The 23,648-nt window shown below is 32.3% G+C and overlaps 3 protein-coding genes and 1 long non-coding RNA gene across 4 annotated transcripts; all 4 read left to right on the forward strand.

Annotated features, from left to right (window-relative positions):
* Positions 1-8,129: 8,129 nt before the first annotated feature.
* On the forward strand, positions 8,130-9,539 carry LOC128293311 (uncharacterized). Its single transcript, XR_008283486.1, has 2 exons — positions 8,130-8,460; positions 9,311-9,539. It is a non-coding gene; the product is annotated as an uncharacterized LOC128293311 (long non-coding RNA).
* A 6,685-nt stretch (positions 9,540-16,224) lies between these two features.
* LOC108450807 (uncharacterized) lies at positions 16,225-16,854 on the forward strand. The gene has a single exon (XM_017748582.2). It carries the CDS (start codon positions 16,225-16,227, stop codon positions 16,852-16,854), a length of 630 nt encoding a protein of 209 aa, XP_017604071.1.
* Positions 16,855-18,687: 1,833 nt separating this feature from the next.
* LOC108452366 (uncharacterized protein At2g23090-like) lies at positions 18,688-19,572 on the forward strand. Its single transcript, XM_017750144.2, has 3 exons — positions 18,688-19,035; positions 19,130-19,170; positions 19,246-19,572. Exons 1-3 carry the CDS (start codon positions 18,963-18,965, stop codon positions 19,363-19,365), a joined length of 234 nt encoding a protein of 77 aa, XP_017605633.1. The 5' UTR covers positions 18,688-18,962; the 3' UTR covers positions 19,366-19,572.
* A 503-nt stretch (positions 19,573-20,075) lies between these two features.
* Positions 20,076-22,153, forward strand: LOC108450741 (uncharacterized). Its single transcript, XM_017748494.2, has 4 exons — positions 20,076-20,462; positions 20,824-21,046; positions 21,645-21,769; positions 21,851-22,153. The coding sequence occupies exons 1-4, from the start codon at positions 20,136-20,138 to the stop codon at positions 21,932-21,934; spliced, it is 759 nt and encodes a 252-aa protein (XP_017603983.1). The 5' UTR covers positions 20,076-20,135; the 3' UTR covers positions 21,935-22,153.
* The last annotated feature ends 1,495 nt before the right edge of the window (positions 22,154-23,648 follow it).

The following is a 23,648-nucleotide window of genomic DNA, read 5'->3' on the forward strand; positions in this document are numbered from 1 at the left end:
GTTTTTTAAGGACCTATATCTTGCGCCTGCTTAGTCTATTTTCCATTAACTTTACTCATTATTAGGTTCCCACCATTTAAAATTCAAGTCTTAGCATAAGGTGAATACAAGGGAAAAATAATAGGACCCAAACCGAGTAAAAACTGACCGGATATTGTCTTTTGAAGGTGTCAATCAATCCCAAAAGTTTTCCATATGTTCTTCATTGATTAAGTGCAAGCTTTCAACTAGCATACGTGCTAATCTTTGCTGACTCGCACATTTAATTTTGGACCTCAGGTTGGTATCTGGCTTGCATGCAGCTTCAAAATCCAGTCTCTTTGTCATGTCTTATTAAGCGTTTTTCTTCAGTCAAATATAATGTTATGAAACAATGCGAAAGGTTGGACGTTTCAATTAAAGCTGCTGCCTTTTTCATGTATATATCTTATCAATTTCAGTCCACACACCTGAAAAAAGAACAAAGGAAAAATGGCATGGCATAGGGTGTGGTTTTTAGAATCTTCAACGTTTGAGCCTTCTTTGTTGATGGATGTTTAAGGACCGAATATTTGGTGTTCCCTACCCCATATTTTATGTTTGTCGAACAAACTTTAGCACGTATTAAAGATTGGTTACTTTCATTTTCTACTCTCTCTAGTTTGCTTTCCAGGATTGTTATATTAAGGTAGTGAGTATGTTACTCATCCGCACATTATTTCTTTATTGGAACTAATATGTTTTGATGTATCATTTTAAATTTTCTAAATTTTTAAAAATTTAAAATTTAAATTTAAATATATAAAATGAACTAAATTAAATATTTTTAAATATAAAATATTAATTGATTATATAAAATATTCATCAATAAATTTCACAAATAAAATTTAATCATTTAACAAATCTAAAGTAAACAAGGAAAAATCCAACATTAAATAAAAATTATCCACAATATTATTTTAAGAAAATTCTACAATAAAATCATCCCATACTATATATATAAAAAGTTTAATAAAACATAAACATAAAGTTGTGTTGGTGAAGCTTTTAGAAAGTTTGTCTTTTATTATTATTTAATTTGTTTGTAATATAAATTCTTTACTTTTTATTATTATTATTTATTACTTTTCTACTTTAAATTTTAAAATTGTTCTATTATCTCGGTTAAAATTTAGAAGTTTAAATTTAAATTTAGATAATAATTTTTTTTAAATTAATAAAAGTAATAATGTTTATCTATACATCGATTAGTGCATAATGTTCTGAAACGGTACAATCAAAATTAGCCTAAATGATGATCAAATTTTACACTAATATAAAAAATAAATATTTTAATTTATTGTTAAAACGGTACAATCAAAATCGACGCAAAAACTAACTAGAGTGATTACTCGGCTCAAAGTTAGATGCAATTATTTGGAGTTGGGAACATGCAGAGATACAAAGGGGGAGAGAGGGGAGTTTGCTGGACTGTCACTTTCCGAAATTCAGCAATCTGTCCTCCTTTTAATTGCTTTTCATAAAGACCTTTTTCTTGATTGATTTGACACCCATCAAATCTGCTTTGCAAGCGTATGTTCAAAGCCTCAATTATCAATGCCCCTTTGTTTTGTCTTGGTTAAAAACATTGTATAACGCCAATTTACCAAAAACTAATTCATATTGATTTTCTATCCTATTAATATGGAGTAGTATCATGCCAAAGAAAATTCAGAAATGATAAAAGTTGAAGTCAGGTTTTACTCTACGTTGAACTGATTTACTGCTGCTTTTCGGTTTTCACTCAAATGGGTTAAATTTGAAATTTGAAATTTGATGCCATTGCAATGATGGTAGTGGAGGTAGTCAAATATGGCGGAATCATTCATTATCTATTTTAGTTACTTTTGTTCTTGTTCGATAACTCTTATAGATAGGTAAAAACTTGGTGGGGGTGAAAGATTTTGTGTTATGTACAAATATATATAGTAGTAACTACTAAGTTGTTCCTTTTCTTTCATTTGAATAAGTTCAAACTTTAAAACAATTTATTTGAATTTCGTTCATAAAATAGTGAGTTGGATATGCTACTTTTTCATTTATTTAATTATTATCTTACTTTTTCATATATGCAATTATTTGATATTAATTTTGTTGAAGGAAGACCAAATTTTTCTCAAAAAATTCTTTCAAGTGTTATTTGTATAAAATTGATGGGCTCCTAAATAAGTTGGTATTATTCTCAAATCGAGTTAGGATTTTGTTTCTGACTCTAGTGAGAACTCAAATACTTTGACTGGAGTTTAATATAATAGAATTATTTTATCGTGTTATACCATACATGACATAAATTACTTCTCAGTGAGACGCAAACATCATCACATAATAAAACTTGAATCCATGTCCCTTCAGATAACTTTTGTGGACATATATATATATATATATATATATATTTCTACTTGATAAAACCTATCACCCCATTAAAAAATCTATCACTCTATACAAACAATAATTTAAAATTTCTTTGAAAAGAGTACACCTCCTTTCAAGGCATTTCTTTGCTTCTACTTCTTATTAATCATGAATCAATAGAATAGTGGCTTATGGGAAATTTATTTCTTTTAATAAATAAATAAAAAAACACTAAATAAAGAGTAGGTAATATAAACCCCCACCAGTGTAGAAGGAGGAGTAAGGAGATGAAAACTCGACTGTAAAAAGCAAATTGGAAAGTGAGTGAAACTCTGGAATTTTTAAATAAGAAAACATTCTATTATTTCCACTAAATAAATTTATCTTTACATCACTTTCAAAAACCTAAATACTAAATCACATAAATGTTTTGATAATTTCTTGAATTAATATTGATTTCGTTAAAGTAATAAAAAAAAAAACCAAATCACTTGATTGGGTGCATTTTATATACTTTTGTTAATATCAATTGATAACCTTCGACAACATTTTGATTTTTTTTTTATATAATTTTGAGTATTGTTAAGTAAATTGATTTTTGTAAGAAAAATTTTTAAGATATTGTTCGTTAAATAGTTGATCGAGCTCTCAATAATGTTAGTGTATTGTTTTGTGATTAGAGTTTCGTCTCTCCACTTTATCGAGAGCATGTACAATTCATAAGGAACGAGTGCCTCATTTAGTAGAGATATAACTTGCAGGGCTTAAAAAAGAGGTGTTAATATACTGTATCGTATAATTATGAAAGTTACCTACATGCGAGAGACTTGAACCATCAACTTAGAACATATAAGTAATATGCTTACAAGTGTTGGGGTTAATCGAACGCTCAACAGAATACGCTTCAAATATTTTTTTCAAAAAGAATTGATCCACCCTATAAACATTTTTCAAATAATTTTGGAAACCTTTATTAAAATGTTGTTTATATTAAAATAAATAGAATAACAACATGTAGTTAACAATCTTTGAAAATGTTATAACATCATGGAAAACAAGTTCGGAGTTCTATTAGTATTTGATTTTCATTTGTTGAGATTCACGATGGCATCCAATGTTCCTACATCGTAAGCTAGTAGCGAAGTGGTGTCCATAATATCAAATACTTAAAAGCCCATGAAGACCCCATTTTCATTTTAAAGGCCTCCATTGCTTTGAATCAAAGCTTTCTTCAAGCAAGGCCATACCACCCAAAGCTGATTTTGTGAGTGATAATTAATTATCCAAAGGAATAAGAGAAAGACTAGATATTTGGGGTAAATTTGAGGTATATGCCAAATTTATAAAATATTTAGGATTTTAGGTCAATTTTTTTGGATATTTAGGGAAATATGCATTTTTTTTGTTTTTCTCTTCAGAATTATTTTGTGTGTGTTGGGTGTTGGAAATTTGGGAAGAAAGATTTATTTGTGTTTGTGTTTGAGGTGGATATTGTGATAATTTTAAGGTATATTTGAGTTCATGGTGATGAGATAGTACTTGGAGACCTACTTATTTCATCTGTCGTGTTGGGATGGAACCATCACCTTAAAAGCCCATCGCATTGCAACTCAAGCTCTTAGTTCACGATGCTTATACGGTAACGAGTTGAAGTATAACTAGGGCCCTTAGTTGACGGTGGTTATGCAGTCACAGGTTGGAGTATAACTTAAGAGCCCAATTGACAATGGTTATCCAGTCACGAGTTCAAGTTTCATGATATCAAAAGATGATGCTTTATAAATCCCATACATAAGTTTGGGACCATAATCATAGGGAAAAACAAAAGAGGCTTTCCAGCATAATGAATTTATTCTTTTTATCCATCCCCACCAAAAGCAGTGTCCTTAACATAATTGTCCAAAACCTATGACAGAGGACTTTCAGGTAAAGGGAGTCATTGTGGCAGTGGAGAGAAGCTAAAACTCTAATGACCCAATAGTCGGGTAATTAGTTGTGTGGTTAATTAGGTTTTGATTAGGTGAATTTGTTTAAATTAAGAGTAATTAGGTACAATGACTAGATTGCATATAGGTTAAAAGTTGAATTATAGAATAGAAAAAAGTTAAGGAACTAAATTAGTAAATAAACCATATATATAACACTTGTATAGTAAAAAAAAATACAAGTGTATGGTAATTGTAAAATACATGTGTAAAATATTATACATATACTTGTAATAATTATATACATTTACTTATTATTTAAGAAATTAATATAATATTATATTATTATAATAAAATAAAATATAAAAGAAACAAAACAAAAAGAATGAAAAAAAGAAACAGAATAGCAAACGAAAACAGAGGAGAAAGGAAAGAAAAAGAAAAAGGGAAAGAAAGAAAGAAAATTTGGGATTTCAAGGTTTAAAGTTTGATTGGTAAGTCAATTTAGTCCATTTTTTTGTAATTTTTGAGTTTTTAGAATCCTAGAACAAAATACTACTTGATTTATGTTGAAATTTTGAAAGTTAATGGATTTTTAGATGTTGTTCATGTTGAATAAATTGAAGTATTAGAGTTTGAATTGATAGAATTTCAAGTTAGAAAAGAATTGAATTGTAAAATAAATTATAGGTTTTTAATTAATAGGAGTAAATTGAGAGAATTTTGAAATTAGGGTTTATGGTGAAATTTGAAAGTTGAAATTAGTCTAAAGTGGGATTTGAATGAAAATATGAAATTAGTTTTAAATAAAATAAAGTTAGTTTTGATTAATGGATTAGATTGAAATGTGAGTTAAGGTAAAAAAATAATGAAATTATCATACCATACATGTTATTTTATTAAATAATATAGAAAAGTTATTTGATTGTTTTTTTTAACATATAAATGTTATATGTTTTATATGAAATCGAAGAGAAAGAAAAGAAATGAGAGGACCTAATTGAAGAAAAAGGAAAATAGAAGGCTAAGGAGTGAAGGAAGACATCATCTCAACCTTTTTGTTGTAAGTACTACAAGATTTTTAAATTATCTTTATTTAAATGCTTATATTGTAGTATGAAATTACTTAGAAAAGAAATGTAAAATATATATTTAAATTTATACATAAAAAATAATTAGATTATGGAATTATGAAATTTGTAAAAAAATTATAGATGGAGAATATAAGATGGTATATTGTTAGAACATTAAGTAATAATGTTGTGACAAAAGTATATATATGTGAAAAAGGCGTGATATTTGTGAATTGTGAAATGTTCACTAAATTGCAATGATGGAGAAATGAGAAATCTTTTTTGAAATATTTATGTAAAGTATTTACATGTATGAAATTCAGTTTTAATGCCTAAGTAGATGGAATTTAGAACTATTAGGATATTAGTGGCATGCCATTAAGGAACTTTAGCACACTCTCTAATTATTAGCACATTAGTGCTCTGATTATTTGCACATTAATGTTCTCTGTTGAACACATTCGTGCTCTCTGTATAGCACTTTAGTGCTCTCTGTTTATTAGCGCATAATAATGCACCTCTGTATTTGTTCCGTATATCCGGTGTGTTCTATAAAGTTTACTTTGGGCTAAGAATATGAGTTGTAAACAAAAGTGAATCATTAATGTGTTAAGGTAAATTTGATAACTTACAAAAAGATTGTCGAAACCATTTTTTTCATTTCGATTTAAAAATAATGGATTGACTTTTTGGAAAGCGAAAATGGAGTCGCCACCAATCTTTTCTTGTCTAGGTGTGATCGGATCACCTAGAAATTTGGGTTGTTTTAATAAAACATTTTGGTTTACTAAAACAATGATTTTGGTCTACAAAAATATGAGAAAATAGGCTCGAGAGTCAGTTACGTATGAGGAAGGATTAGCACCCTCATTACGCCCAAAATTGGTATCAAATCGATTAAATACTGTCATTTTGTCTAAAATTAAAAATGTTTTTGTAATGTGGTTCTTGTTAATAACATTTGAATAACCCGAGTCTATTGCCAAAAATCTTCTTGTTTCGACGTTCGAAAATAACAAAAGGATGCCCAACTATTTGGTCCAACGAAAAATCGATACCTAGCACAGTAGGGCACGATTCCTCGAATTTCCAAACATTGATCATTGTCTCACCTTGGAAGATACGAGTGAAACTCCTAAGAGACATTCGATTATTTTGAACAAACGGGAGATTGCAACCCAACACGATAGGGCACTATTCTCCGAATTGCCAAACATCGAACATTTCTTTCATTTTAAAGAGTTTTTAGAAAACCGTGAGTGAAATTTCAAAAGGATCTTCGATCGTTTTGAACAAATGAAAAAGCTCAACCCAGCACGATAGGGCACGATTCTCGAATTGCCAAACATCGAATATCAGCTTTGTTTTAAATAATTGTAAAACTAGCTCAAAACGTATTAATTTGACTTGAAATAAGACGAAATTAATCATAAAATTTAGATTTTGTAAAATCACATTTAACAAACCAAGTGGAAAATGATGATATGGGGTAATAGGCGCATACGAGATACAATCAATTAACAAATTAATAATTAAATATAGCTAACCTAAAAATGCAACCCGATTATAATAATGCATGGAGAATAATTGACATAATAATACAATGACGAAAATAATAATATAACAATCACACAAGCAAAACAATACATACAATAATATGCCACAATAATGTACATAGCATGATATAGAATGACCAAATCAATGACCAATGCAAGACGTAAAAAGAACAACATAGCAATTAGAAGCCAATGTGGTATAAAATGATTTTAAGATGGTGACGAATAAATGAACACATAATTTACACAATGTACAAATAGATGAATTTAGAACTATTGGTAAAAATAAACTAAGAATATATGCATAATTACTAAATCATGTGTTATAGGATGAATATTTTGAATCGAATGATATGCAAACTAATGAAGAATATTGTTTTAAAATTGACGATTTACATGTTAACTTAAATAATACACAAAATATGAAAGAATAATAAAAATACGCGATAAAATATAATATCAATAATAGATTTATTGTAAAAATAGTATGAGATTAATAATATATATGAGATTAAATTAAATTTTCCACATGTAATGATTTTAAAAAAAAAACATAATTATGTACACAATAGATTAAAAAACATATACATGTATACAAATAAATTTAGAAGTAAATATATATAAAATAGCATGGAATTAAACATAAGTCTAATATGTATCGATGTATATAAAACATTTAAACAAAAATACTATATAAAATGTTAAATAATATGATATAAAAAGAATTTCAGAATGGTGATTTTATAAAACATAAAATAGAGTTATTAAGGTATCTCACATATACATAAAATATTAAGTGCTTTAGAACAACCAACATTTACAAATTAAAGCCTCAATCAAAATAATATATGTACTAATATATATAGAATATTCAAGAAATATTACACAAAACGTCAAAATGATAAAATAAAAGAAACTAAAAAAAATTGTATAAATAAAAACAAACTAAATTATCGATGGATCAAAACATGTAAAAATATTAAATGTATTTTAAAATTGTAAGTTATACGAGCAGAGGACTGAATTAAAATGGAATTAAAATGAGAGAGATAATTTAAAAATGAAGAAACCAACATAGGGGCCAGCGTGCAACATGCATAAATGCATAAGGAGTAAAACTGGAAATATTCCAGATCCTTGTTGAGGCACAGACCGAGTTGGAAATAAGCACAAATTACAAGACCAAATTAAAAACAAATGAAATAAACAGGGTGCAATCAAAGGCTTGTGCAATGGGGGAGGGCTTGGCATGCAATTATCCCTCTCCATTCCAAGGCTACAAATACAAGCCATAAACGGCGTCACTAAAAAAGACAAAACCTCTTAAAAGCCTAAATGCTTCAACAGAGAAAAAAAGAAAAGGGGAAGCCTAGAATGCTTCTGCAGATTGAAAAGGGGAAAAAAAAAGGGATAAGAGGGAGATGGGGAGACGATGCCCATAGCGTGTCGGTCTTAGCCGATTTCAGCTTTCATCGGCGTTCGATGCCTCCGCCTCTGCCTCCGCCATGGCACCAATCTGAAACCCCCAAAGCACAGGTAAATTTTCTCCTCTTTTTTACTAAAAATTTTATCTATCTAAGCAAAAAATGAAAAAAAAAAAAAAACCAATGAAACTAAAACCCCCGATCTAAAAAAAAAAGTCCCTTTATGTTTTCTTTGAATATCTATATATTTGTTAGGCTTGAAATTGGATTTGTAGAAGAAATGGAGAAAATGGAACAGAAAGAAACACCTTGATTTTTCGTATTCGATTGCTCTTTTTTTTTTATTCGTGTATCCTCCTTCTCTTGTTTTTTTTTTACTCTTTTTTTTTTTCTGAAATCCTGCATACAAGAATGGGGATCCCCCTCCTTTTACGATTGCTTTCAGCTTCTATTTTTAGCCGAAAAATGAGATAGAATCCAAAATCCTCCCTTTTTTTTTCAAAAACCAAAAACCCTCTTTTTCCGCATATTGATATGGCATTTACAACATAATAAATTTTTTACTATTTACTACAGTAACTCGTGCGTGGTCCCTGTTACTTTTTTATAATTGCAAATGGCAGCGGCAAACAGCTAGTAGTGGCGGGCCCAGGTGCGACGGTTAGGGTTTTTTGTTTCCTTATTTGGCTAAGAATTATTTAAGTGTTGGGCTATTGGGCTTTTTTTTTTTGGTTTGGTTTGATTGATTTTTTTATTATTATTTGGTAGGCCGGGCAAATTTGGGTCTCTACAAAGATAAGTTAAATTTTATTAATATAAGAATGGTTAAAGAAACTTAAATGTGTTTAAATATGTATTAATTGAATTAGTTTAAAATATTTTAATTATGATTTATTTACCTATTTATTCTTGTAGTGCTTACTAAGCCTTCATCGGCTTAACGCGTTTATTTTAACGCGTAGGTACAGTAAGACTCAAAGAGGTAGAGTTGGGTTAGGAGATCTCTTATCTCATCACATCCTCAAGAGCTTCAATAGTAGGTACCATATTTTGAATTAAAATGGCATGTACATAGGTAGATCAAATGTGTTTTCGTGTGTTAGGGACTAAAATATAAACTCTTGAAACTCTATCTATTTTGGGTTACTTAAATTATTTTGGTATATATGAAATGAAGTAGTGAAACTATAAGTATGTTTGCAAATATGGTAGGTAAGTTAAAATACTATGTATAAATGTTTAAATTAAACAATAATTTATCTACAACCGTTTTGGCACCAAATGTAATAGTCTTATACTGGGTCCATACGATTGGATCGGGTATAGGGGTGTTACAAAAACTTTAGTTGGGACGACAACGAGTTATTAATGGGTTCTTTAATCACTGTAACTGTTGTCGGTCCAAAAGGACTTATATTTTCTCCACCATTATAGTCACTCTTTTTCTTGAAAGTCCTCTTACCTCTAATTTGTCACAAGTTCTGAACAATAAGGTTAATGATATTACTTTAGTGGAGATGGAGAAAAAGAATAAGTTGATTATATTGGAAAGTCATTAGTTTTTCCCTAATTATTATGGACTCAAACTTACGTATATGGTTTATAAAACATCCTCTTCGGGTGGCATGAAACTTGAACCTATGACCACATAACCACCATCAACTAGGCTCTCGAGTTATACTTCAACTCGTGACCACATAACCAGGAGCCACAGTTATACTTCAACCTGTGTCCGTATAACCATCATGAACTAGAGCTCTAGTTGCAATGCGATGGGCTTCTAAGGTGATGGTTCGATCCCCTTACTGCAGATGAAATGTGGGGGTCTCCGGTGGTGCATAATGTGATGCTTGTGTATAAAAAATAGTGTTAGTGAAAGCACCAAAATAATATTGTAACGCCCCCTAACCTTATACCGTCATCGGAACAGGGTTACGAGACATTACCAGTCAGTACAGTCCAATTTCGGTCATTAATTAAAATAAATATTTACACACATCCTAGTTTTAAGATGTCGTCCCTTTAATGGGCCCTCGCGGTCCAATATGAACAGTAAATTCAATTCGGGACTAATTTAGAATCACTACGAATTTTTAGTAAATTTCAAAATTCATGCTACATACCGTTGCCAACCATAATTTACTCATTTCATGAGTACATCTACAACCTAAATGACTCTCATAAAACATCCTAGGTACATGCCATTACCAATAATTAACACACTTTACCTTAATGAATTCGGGATCGAACGGGATCTTGATTCAACGTTCTATCTTTACTAAACTGCGCATGCGAAACAAACCGTCATTTGAGTATGGTATACTCATGGTATTTCCATAATCCGAACACTTAATAATATAACAATTAAACTTAAAATCACAATAACAATTATAAGTATTCATTTATTTGTTTTATAGATAAAATTTCAATTACTTACCATATAAATTCTATACAAGTCATATAACAAACACAATAACATATTTGTTCAATTCTTTTCATTTACTTAATGTATAAATTCTATACAATATATTCACAATTCACTTGTTTTCACACTTTACTTCTTAACAATATACCATTTTAATTCATTCTAACATCAATCATCATCCATTTGAACTTCACTCATTTCATGAACCTTTTGGTTCATGTTTTCAATCTCATATCTCAATTTCAATTCTCAATTCAATTTCTCATTTCATTCCAATAGCTCAATCAATCAAATTCACTCGACTTATCTTTTCACTTATTTACCCTATTAACAAGACTCGGACCTTGGCGGATACGGATCCAACCAAACACACCAATATGGCACCCAAAGCCTCATCGGATAGTTCAAGCAATATTTGACACCCAGTGTCTCATCGGCCTAGCAAGTAAAGTTGGTACCCAGACCTCATCGAATCTATCCAAGAAATATAGTGACACCCAGTGTCTCATCGACTCGAGGTCGAAGAATCCTGAACACTTCTAATCCTATGGCATGCCAACTATATCCGACTCAGCCCGATCATCGTTAATAGGGTATTCAATTCACTTTCAATTTTTTCAATCAATACACATTTTAATTAATCACATAAATTCATAATTCAATACAATTCAATTCACTTTTCAATAACAAATATCCAAATATCACAAATCTCATATTTAAAATTTTCAAACAATTTATATTTCAATTCAATTCAAATAATCAATATATATTCAATATTCAATATATATATCTATATATATATCGCCAATTCAATCAATATAAATTCAATAAATTCATCACATACTATATCAATCCATTTCATTTGCAAAACACAATAATTCTTACTTCAAAACACTTAATATACATATTAAGAAATAAATTCAACAATTAAGTATTAGATTCGGATTATAGAAATACAAACCGTAATTTTCGAGCTAACTCCCATTGACTTTGTCTTGTCCTTTCTTAGCCGAGATTTCTGGTACCACATTGACTACGAAATTAATACAATTCATAATCATTAATACATTACTAATTCATATCTTGAGTTATAGAATTCTAAATTAAGATCTGCTAATTTTTCCTGAAACTAGACTCACAAATCTTCTTACAATAAAATTTTCAGAATTTTGGTTTAGCCATTAAGTACAGTTTATTCTTTAAATTCACCCCTATTCTGCTGTCTGACAGTTTCGTCCCTTCTTCACTAAAATTAATTATCTCACAGTACAGAACTCGGATAACATTATCATTGATTTCTAATGAAAATAGACTCATTAGGGATTCTAAACATATAACTTTAAGCCTCTAATTATTTTTATTCAATTTTGGTGATTTTCAAAGTCAGAACAGGGAACCCGAATTCATTCTGACCTTGTCTCACAAAATTCATTATATCTCATAATTTACAATTCAATTGCTTATATCGTTTCTTCTATAAGAAACTAGACTCAATAATATTTAATTTCATATTTTATTCATCCTCTAATTCAATTTATACAATTTTTGGTATTTTTCAAACTTAGACTACTGCTGTTGTCCAAAATAGTCTTAGTACAAAATGTTGATTTACTTTAATTTCAATTTAATTCTAACTAAATTCACTTACTTTTCTATCTTAATTCATACTTTATTTCTATTCAAATTTCATCCATACTCTCATTTAAATATTAAATTTCCAGCATACTTTCCTAATTTCAAAATTTCATCAATTTAGTCCCTACAACATAAAACTTATAACTTACTTTACAATTTGATCCTATTATCAATTCTAGCTTGAAATTTACTCAATTAAACCCTTAATTCACTATTTTATTCAACATGAACTATACTTGAAAATCTATAAACTCTCAAAATATCAACTTAATTTCATCAAAGTCTTGTTCCAAAGCTTCTAAAACATCAAAATTTAAGAAGAAATGACTTAATTGACTTACCAAATTAAACTTTGAGCCTTGAAACCCAAATTTTACTTTTTCTTTTTCTTTCTTTCTTTCTCCTCTGTTTCTTCTCTGTTTCGTTTGCTTTCATTCTGTTTCTTATTTTTCTTTACTTATTTATATAATATAATATACTATAATATAATAATAATTTAATATATATTTTAACACATAAAATCTCGATTTTTATGTTTATGTCATACTCACTTAGGACAAATGGCATAATTGCCATTTTGGTCCTCTTCATTTTCTTTTAATCTACAATTCAACTTTCATCCTTTATTCAATTTAGTCATTTTCCTAATTACTCTTAATTAAACTAAATTTACTTAATTAAACTCTAATTAACCACTCAATTGACTTCGTAAATATTTTTAATAAATATTTACGAATCCATTTTTCAGAAACGGAGACCCGAAAATACACTTTTTCGGTAACGGTAAAATTGGGTCGTTACAAATATGAACCATACTAATCAGGAGGTGATGCAGTCATCGGTGCCACTTGTGGGTTTGGAGCTGATGATGACCTCATTGAGGCATTTATGCCTGACCTAGGATTCATACGGGGTTGTCTTGGCCTCCTAAAACAACGTTGCCTAGTCCTTTCCTCCTCCGATAGTAGATTTGACTTATCGTGATGTTTAAAACATGTCATGTACTCTGGAGAGGTCGCCAATTCTGGTGCGAGAATTGGTTTGCACATAGGTATTAAATCGTACCTATGTTCCCAAATGTAGATATATTTCTCATGGAATTTCGCTCAATCTTTGCCGATTCTCCTCTCAAGTCGACTTTGTGCAGTTCTTTGATGTCCAGGGGTGATGAGGGAATACTTTGCCTAAACTCGGACTGGCATATCACTCGATCGAATTTGTGCATCTCTACCGTCGCGAAAACTATCAATGGCACCTTCATGTGCCACATATTACGATTGGCCAAAAATTCAGCTGGGATTCATTCTTGAATTCTCGGATCAGTGTATGGCATTCATTCAAACTATAGTAGGAAATTATAAATTTTATTATCTACCTAATGCTAAATTTCGAATCCTTATGTAAATATTATATAATTTAAAATTTTAAAAACTAACCTTGCTTCCAATCGTTAATCTAACAGTAGCCAGATATCTTTGAGCTCGTCCGCTATACCAACATGACTCGCTTCATTATTCCAACTATTCAAATAATATGTTGTTTCAAAAATATAATAATGAAAAAAATATTATGATAACTATATTATCAAATGAATTTTACCTTATTACAAGTGGGAAAAAATAAGGGGTGTGTACTAGGGGACGTAAAAATGGTACTGTGGATCATGCCCATGACTGCAGGAGTATGCAACCACCTATTTTAATTTTTTTGGTTGTGTCGCCCGACACATCTCTCAGTACAATGTGAGACAACTAATCTACAACTGAATTGTCCTACTTCTTTCAAGTCGATGAATTGTAATAGCCACCTTAAATGTACTAGATTTTGAGATTTATCGAGCATTAGAAGACCCTCAATTAACCTCAAGATAACTGCTCGGGTGTATTGTTCTTTTTCAACAGCACTTGCGGAGTTGCTGATATAATTGAAATTTTCTTCTAACCATTTCCTCTCTATTCGACTAGCAAAAAACTTGTTCAGCACCTTGCCTAATAGTAACTCGCAAACTGCACTTCAATCGCCAACGACCATTGCCCCATAACAACTAGCCCATCCACTGGTAAACTGAGTTGTAAAGCTACGTCATCGAGTGTAATTGTATATTCACCGCATGAAAGATGGACTGTGTGTATCTTGAGTCTCCATCTTTCCACCAAAGCCTGATAAGTGTGGGATCTAATTTAGTCCCCTTGAACGTATGAGATACGTGCAAGAATCCTTGCCTTTTGCAAGTGTTGTTCAATAACACACTGTACTATCATAGTTAAATTGTGTATGTATATCTTTAAAATTCAATTTTCGCCTGATTATATAAACATAAAAAATTATAAAATTAATAATATTGACAACTTAATAATAAACTTAATTAAAATTAGAAAATTTAATAATATTTTCTTATTATTTGCAATTGGACATCAAATATGTGCTTGTCATCGAAACGTTATAAACAAAATTGTATTATAAAAATCAATTAAATTACGAAATATAAAATTAAAACAACAAAATTTTGAGAGAAATTGAATAAAAATTTGAGAGCTAAAATTTGAGAAAATTGAGAGAAAGGATGAATTGAAAAACTTTGAAAAATGAGATTTAAATACCGAAGGATGAAAATGGCTTGGGTTTATATAGAACAAACTAACTATTTTTAGCCATTGAAAAAAAACAGTTGGGAAACTTTATTCCTCTCTCCAAAAAATTTATTTCCCTAAATATTCAAAAGATTAATGCAAAACCCTAATTTTTTTTCTAAAAATGGCATATACTTCAAATTTACCCGATATTTGAATAGGGGTAGAACAAAAAATTAAATTCAAAATATTTAAAATATATAATTTAATAGCGTAATATCTTGTAGTTTTTAGAAAGAATTTTATTTGATATGAAAAATATTTTAAAAATAAAGTAGCTACATTAGATATAACATATGTTACTTTTTAAACCATAAATAATGATAATATATGATGTTTTATAAATGCATAAGTCTCATGCACTATCGGTAAATAATAATATATACATTATCATTAAATAAAACAACAGACAAGCAGAGGATTTATGAATAAATACTAATAACTCTATTTAAACATAATTAAATAATATTTAATTATAAATAAATGCTGAAATCTTAAAATCTAAACAAGATACCCTAATTCTTTAAACCAAGATCCTAAATTATAGAGTTACTCATATTTATTTATAATAGTTATAATTAATGTTTAATTATATTTAAATAAAATTATTAGTATTTATTTATAAGTCTTTCATATTTTTGTTTAATTTAATGATGATGTGTCATGTTATTATTCGTTGATGATGCATGAGATTTATGTATTAACTCTGCATAAATATTATTCCTTAAATAAATACCGATGACTTAATATATTCCGATGATAGTACATAAAAATTTATGCATTTTCCATCAAATATTATCTCAAAATATTATATATTAAATTATTTGATATCTACTTAATTCATGATATCAAACTTAGAGGGAGGGTTTTCTGTAAGTATGAACACACGCCGAAAATGCACTGTGAGCTGTGGTCATTCAAATTGGTCTTATCACCAGAACCAGTTGAGTACAATTCGGTTCATATCACACCTCTCTATGGCCAAGGCCACCACAATACATAGCCTGTTTGTTTTATGTATATATAGATGCTCCTTCGTAACGTGCCAACGCGTTCGTTAAGCTGCGTACTTTGCATGAGCTTCTAAATGAACTCTCTTTTTTTAACAATTTTTTCTCTTCTTTTCATTTAACTCTTTTCTGGAGCATTTTCTTACTTATTTTTATGATTAATTTGTTGTGTAGTCATGGAAAGAAGTAGTGCTATATCTTGGGGATGCGTTTGGTTTTGTTTGTGTTTGTGGTTTTGTGCAAGTTGTGTCGTTGAAGCTAAGCGGGAAGGGACGTTTTCGAGTGATGTGAGTCGTAGGATGATAGACATGGGATTAAGACACAGTCCTGCTGAAGCCTTCGGCCATCCAGTGACTGCAGATAGTGGTTATGGAGAATGCCCTGGTGGTGGTGTAGGCAATAAGGGATGTGCAGGCAACGGTGGTGGTGGTGGTGGTTTTGGCAGGGGGGGAGGTATAGGCAATGGTGGTCTTGGTGGAGGTTTCGGCAGAGGGGGAGGCATAGGCAATGGTGGAACCGGGGGTTATGGCGGTGCGGGAGGTGTAGGAAATGGTGGCTTTGGTGGTGGTATGGGCCAAGGTGGTGGTTATGGCCCAGGGCGTGGGTTTGGGGGTGGAGGTGGAGGTGGAGGGGACGGTGGTGGCTACGGGTATGGCAATGTAGGCGGTGGAGGAGGAGGAGGCTGGGCAAGAAACGGTGATGGAAAGGGGTATGGCGGTGGGTGGGGATATGGTTCCCCAGGTGGAGGAAAAGGTGGCAGATATGGTTCTTCTGCTTCTACGTCTCAAAAGGACCATCCACGGTAATAGCACCAATGCCCATTGTTGTTTACGGAGAGAATAAGGATGACATTTCTCCATTTTATAGTTTCCCCAGTTCTCCATTTTCTTTAGTTTTTTTTTTTTTTCACAAAATGTTGTGTGTAGTGTTTGGCTGTTAGCTGCATCTTATGGCATTTAAACTTATTGTCTCCTTTTTTATATATAATAAATGTTAGAAAATGCTATGTCAACTTTTATGATTCAGGGAGCTTGGAGAAACCGAGACCCTGCAAGCTTATCTCCTGTCTTTGTTATCTCTTTAACCACAATGAATTTGTTTAATTTCATAAACGAAGTTAGTAAACAATTATATGTTTTATTGACTCACATGAAATCCAAAAACTTGATGGATAAAAATAATTTTTCAGATTTTATTCGCACTGGCTACTATACCATATACATGACCATGGCCTTCAAAACCCATTGCTTGGATGTAATTAAAAGTTGTAGATGATATTGTTAACTTCGGTAGATGTAGATGGGCCTAATGCCGGCTTATGGGCTATGACAGGCTAGGAGACTGAGTCCCATTGGTCTTAGAAATTAAGGTGCCCACTCAGTTTTTCAAATCTTCGTTCTGGGTGGGAAGAGAAGCAAGCCAGCAAAAGCATGTGAAAATTGATTGCTGCGGTGTCTAAACTCCCTATCCAACAACAACTTAAAGCATCCACGAAATTTTGTCAATTTCAATGGAAATAAGTCAATAACATCGTAAGGTGCAATGAAGCACCATTTCAGAAAATTAATAATTGGGTTTCGGGTCCACCGCCACTTTGTTTGCTGATTTCTATGAAGGGAACTTCCAACCTCCAGCTGTAGTTTTGAAGCACCTAGGCTTTACCCTCTTCAACTTCTAATGTCTAAATTAGGAATATCCACCTTGCTAACTTTGCATGTCTAATCATTTAATTTTATATGGGAATCAGGTATCCTATCTACGAAGGTTTTCGATACGATTAGTTAGGGTGAAATTAAAAGTAATAATGGTGATAAGATGAATTATTATAGTAGTAAGGTTAAAATTAACCGTAGATTATGTTTCAACTTAAATATAATATTAATGATATATAAAAACTATATTTTATGGAATAAAAATATAATAGAATATTAAAATATTATTATACTTAAATTAAATAATAAAATATAAATTAAATTTGTATTTATACTAAATTATAAATTACAAATGAACAATTATTTTTATTAAAAATTATATTAAATAATGATATATTAAATAAAATTATATTACGTGTATTAAACAAAATAAATAATAAAAGGAAGAAGTAGAGGCGTAACCCCTATTTTTGGACTTCCAAATCAGTCATTGGAGTTTTTAACTCCAGCCAATATTTTGAGTTATAATAAGGTGAGAAATGCTCACTGGAAACACTTCAAGTAGAGCTGCGTTTCAATTCAAAAATCCTTTTTCTCTTTAACTCTCACCAGACCGGAGATGGAAAGGAGGCATAAGATAGTGTTGAGTATTGCGCATTCATCTCCCTTTATATCTTCAGACCAAAATTGGACGGTGACATTTGATGGTTAAAGTGCCATGAAACACTAATATAGGTTCTTCAATTGATATCATAAACCTTTTTTCCTTTTGAATTTAATTGTTATTTTGAAGTTTAAATAATGAATTAACTTATGTTTAAGAATTCAGTTCAACTTGAATCTATCTATAAAACGATGGGCATTAGGTTAGGCTAGCCTTTAATAGAATTTTTAAACCCAATGAACATTGGAACAAATATGAAATGCGAACAAAATACATGGTTTGAAACTATAGTGATGTTGCGAAACAAGGGTTCCAGGACGCAGAAAAGGGAGGGTATAGTTTCTTTTTTTTATCTTCTTCTTTTGACTGAAATCTAATACCAGCAGCACAAATGTAATTAAGGTCGTGGGTTTTTTCATTTCTGCCATTCTGGATCCCACTTTACTTTACACACTGGATCCTTGGCTATATATACAGGTCTTCCACTCTCAAGCTCTCGTGGACTTTGTAAACGAAACCAAATCTTCTCTTTCTTTTTCTTCTGGGAGTGAAGCTGAAACTTCTTGTTGGTGCGGAGGAGGGGTGAGAGATCTGCGTGATGGGAGGAGGCAATGGCCAGAAATCAAGGATGGCTCGTGAGAAACACGTGGAGAAGTACAAGGCCGCTAAGGGTAAAAGTTTCTTGTGCTCGTTCTTATACTTTTTACGTTTTTAAATTTCAGCCATAAGATCTGACTTACAGAGTTTGTCGTTTGTGTATTCTAGGTAGTCAGCTGGAATCAAATAAGAAAGCCATGACGATCCAGGTAAACTATGCTTCCTTTTCTTTAATCTTCTGCTTCTGCCTTCTGGATACTGATTGATGGAGATGGTGGTTGCAGTGCAAGGTTTGCATGCAGACATTCATATGCACCACATCAGAGGTGAAGTGCAGAGAACATGCTGAATCAAAGCACCCAAAATCTGACATCTATACTTGTTTCCCTCACCTTAAGAAATGAATGAAATTATCCATTAAGGAAAAAATAAAAATAATAGAAGTAGCAGCTGGTTGGACTTGAGGTTCCATTTCTTGTATTTTATGTCATTAGTTCCCGCAATCGTATTGGATCATATCAATACAGTTTGAAACTTTCAAGCCATTATTCATGACTATGTACAAAATTGCATATTGCAACCAACCTATTAAATAAGACATATTTTGGGAATTAAGTTCGTCTACTCACTACTGTCAAGTTAGAACAACTAAAGACAGCTCGCAATCCATTAACGTAGCTCAAGATCACTTTCTCTATAAACAAGAAACAACCCCAATTGAGAGTATCAGACAAATCAACTGGGTCCCTGACACTCATGTAAATTATACGCTCTTCATAACTAAAAGAAAGAATGCATGAATTTTCATGTTGAAGACTTTTAAAGCAAAGTAGTCTTTCAATTTGGCACCAGCAAGAGCATCCAGAATAAAGATATGACAATGTGAAGTCTTTCACAAAGATGAGTTACCTCATCATTAGAATCCATTTGTCTCCTGATGGAAGGAGAAAACCAAATTAAGAGGTAGTGGTAGGTGTTGGGAAGCCAATTCTAGCAACACTGCTTCTCACAAAAACCTCGTCCGTAATTTACAATGTGGTTCCTAGCATTGCAATTATTGACCCAGTTAGAAAGGGACCAAAGCCCATTAGACATATGGGGTTGACGGGCCCTTTATTGCTAGATCACAACATCGGACCAGGCTGTCCCGTCAGTTGTAGCGCGCGTTCCAGAAATGGGGAGCAGCAGCGGCAACACTCTCAAAAGCTTAAGCAACCGCTGCCTCCTTCGACTCTCTTCCGATACCCATTCGCTCTTCCATGGAAAAACCTTCAACGAAGCTTCTCTCACGACCCAAAGGCGGGGATTTTACTCTTTCTCCTCCCCTAATAAACTTGCAAGTTGCAAAGGGTCTCATCCACTGCGTTCTTTTTCAACCTCCTCATCGTCGTCAAAGGTTGGGTTTTTGGGATGGTATTTAGCGAAGCTCGAATCCAATCCTATTATTACAAAATCTGTCACAACTTCCCTTATCTTTGCCGCTGCTGATTTTACTTCACAGGTAGGTCTATATATTTTCGTTTTTCCTGAATCCAATTCTCAATTATGCAAACAAGGGTCTGGGATTTTCGCAATTTGATCGGTTTTGGTAGAAATAGGAGCCTTTTGTTTTGAGAAAGTGATGTTAAATTACTCGAAAGTATGTCTCTTGGCCTAGTTCTTTTGAATTCTAGGTGTTTCTTAGATGTTTGCATTTACAATCGTTATACATTAAGGGAAAGAATTGCTTTGCAACAACGCAATTCTTATCTTTTGTTGCCTTCCAAATGGTTTTTACATCTTCATTTCTGTGATGCTATTGTTTGATCCGTTCATTTACCATAATAATGTTTCCTTCTCATATGTATAACATCTTTTATTAGATGATCACATCAGCTTCTAGTTATGACTCGATTCGGACATTACGGATGGCTGGATATGGATTGCTTCTCTTGGGGCCATCACAGCATCTTTGGTTTAACTTATTGTCAAAAGCTTTGCCTAAACGAGATATGCTGACTACCTTCAAGAAAATGTTTCTGGGGCAGGCTGTCTTTGGACCTTTGGTCACTACCGTTTTCTTCTCCTACAATGCAGCTTTACAAGGTAAAAGATCCCCGCCTCCACCCCCACCCCCCACAACTATTCTTTTTCTTCAAGGAAATAGACATATTATTGCAACGTTGGGGCTTTCTATTATTCTGTATTTCAATATCTCTGCTTGGTCGGGACTTATTATGGTCCTTATGGAGTTCAGAAGGTGACATTGTGAAGGTATCTAATCATCATTATTTCAGAAATTCCCTTTAGCTGAAAACTTGAGACCCCTTCTTGGATGAACTGTTGTCAGTTTGTCGCTTGTACCTTGTAGGCTTTTTTAGGTCTCTAGTTTGGCACCATGTATCAAGCTTTGCTTTTTTGCCTACTGGCATGCTCTGTGAAGTTACCATTTTTGCTTGGCTTTCTAACCATTCATTTGATTACCTTTCTAATGGGGCCTTGTTCTTGTTTTGGTCTTTTATTGGCTAGCTTCAGAAGTTAGACCTATCCTCCGAAACTTATTGCTATCACAAGGGATTCAAAGATGAAGCCCTGGTTCTTAAATTGTACTCATTGTGTATAACCAAGTCTCTGGTTGTGTGGTGTTGGCCTTCTCATCGTGTTAGACTTACTCTCTGACTTCTTATTGTGGTTCTGAAATCAGGTGAAAATGCTGAAGAGATTGCAGCTAGACTGAAGCGTGACCTCCTCCCGACATTGATAAGCGGTGCTATGTTCTGGCCAACGTGTGATTTTGTTACGTACAAGTTTGTACCTGTTCATCTCCAGGTATATTTGTGTTACTTCCTGCTATACTTTTTCTTATATCCAATTGCTGTCACTAATGCCTTTGCTAACATTTTGTGGCAGCCTCTAATGAACAGTTCTTGTTCCTACATATGGACAATCTATTTGACGTACATGGCAAGCTTAAACAAAGTGAGCATCGAGTAGTGGGGCTTTTGACTTGAGTTCTTGGTACTTAATTCTTTCAGTTTACTCAAATTAATTCTTAAGCTGGAATTCTTTCTGGAAGACATGAAACAATTGAAAAGCAACCTTTAGTATTGAATATTCCTTGTAACCATGCCTCTAGCTCTGCAGAGATAGAATTATATATCGGATCTCCATCTTTTAGTTTTATATTAAAGATCATTTTTATTTAATTATTAATTATATTCCATGTTTATCTATCTTACTGCTGGAATTGGTTGGATAAAAGAGATGAGACATGGGATTTGATTTCGGATGTTTGCGTCTTTAGTTGGTCCAGTTGTACGGATCCAATCAAACCAGTGCTTATATACTAAATCATCATTCACTATAACATATTTATGACAACAAAAATAGTAACTGGAGAGAGAAATAGACTGATTTGTCTTTTTCACTTGTTTCTTTCCTGAAATCTTTAATTAAGATATTAGTATTAAGTTCTTGCTAGAAAACAATAGTTCATATCAGTTCAATGTATTGCTGAAAAATTGATTCCAATGATTACCGTATTTTTTGTTTATAAAATATCAAACTGAGAGAAATGTGCTAAAAAAAACTGGGTACGATTGATGAAAGATATTGATTTGTGTATATATTTCGTTCGTGTTTATGTATAATTAATTTTATTTTAGCAGCGCCACGTGTTTCTCGTTCCCGACTAACCACTGTTGGAGCGACACGTAACTCAATCTTTGAACTTTTACAAGCGCAGACGTGATCTGTTTTCCTTATTTGTCTCCCTCTTTGAACCCATGCGGTCAAAGCGACGAGAGTCGGACCTATTGATTCGGCCCGAACTCCACTTAATTAGAACCACGCGCCAAGGCCGAAGCGCTCGCCAAATACCCTCTCCCCGCACAAACCTTGGAAGGTCCAAACGTCTCAACAACCCAAATGATATCCTCACGTGCCTGTGCAATCTCAAAGACGTACAACCAATTGTAAACTTCCACGTGGGAGACAGGAAGGCACCAGGGCGTCAAATAGGATACCAGAATAACCGTCTCGGTCGAACGCGCCAAAGGCATTGAATCCCAACACAGTTCTCAAACAGCTCGGAAGTGCCACGTGGCAATCACGAAGACAATGATTGTGTCATCCGGTTTTTTTTTTTTTTTTCTGTTAAGGGAAGCCATTAAAATACAAAGCACGAACTTAGAAGTTTTCCCAGAGGAGAGAATAAAATAAAAAAGAAAGACAGGGAACAAAAGCAAAAGAAGAATTAAAAAGAAAAGGAGAAAGTAGAGAACGAGAGAGGTTTTTCAAAAACATCTCTTTTTAAAAAAAATTTCTTACTTCAATCAGTAGTTTTCTGATTTAATTTTTTTGTGAATTTGGTTGCAGGATTATTTAGAATCTTCTCTCTTTTTTTCATTTTTTTTCCTTCTTCTCGTTTCACCCTTTCTCTCATACGCTCTCCTCTCAACGAGGAGGAAATTTTCAGCAGGTAGAAGAATGAATTTTGTTGATAAAATGTCGAACGGAATGCGTAGAGTTTGGACCGGTCTCGCCACACGCCTCGGGGTTCGTAAAAGCGGTAAGTCTCAACTCTCAACCGTCTTAATTCTAACTCGTCGCCGATTTGATGATTTTAGCAAGGCTGAGATCAAGAAAGGTCTCCTTTTCTCTTTAGTTTTTCTTTTTTTAAAGTTTTTTTTCCTATAATTGAAATGTT

Source organism: Gossypium arboreum, chromosome 5 (assembly GCF_025698485.1).
Source record: "Gossypium arboreum isolate Shixiya-1 chromosome 5, ASM2569848v2, whole genome shotgun sequence".
Classification (NCBI taxonomy): Eukaryota; Viridiplantae; Streptophyta; class Magnoliopsida; order Malvales; family Malvaceae; genus Gossypium; species Gossypium arboreum.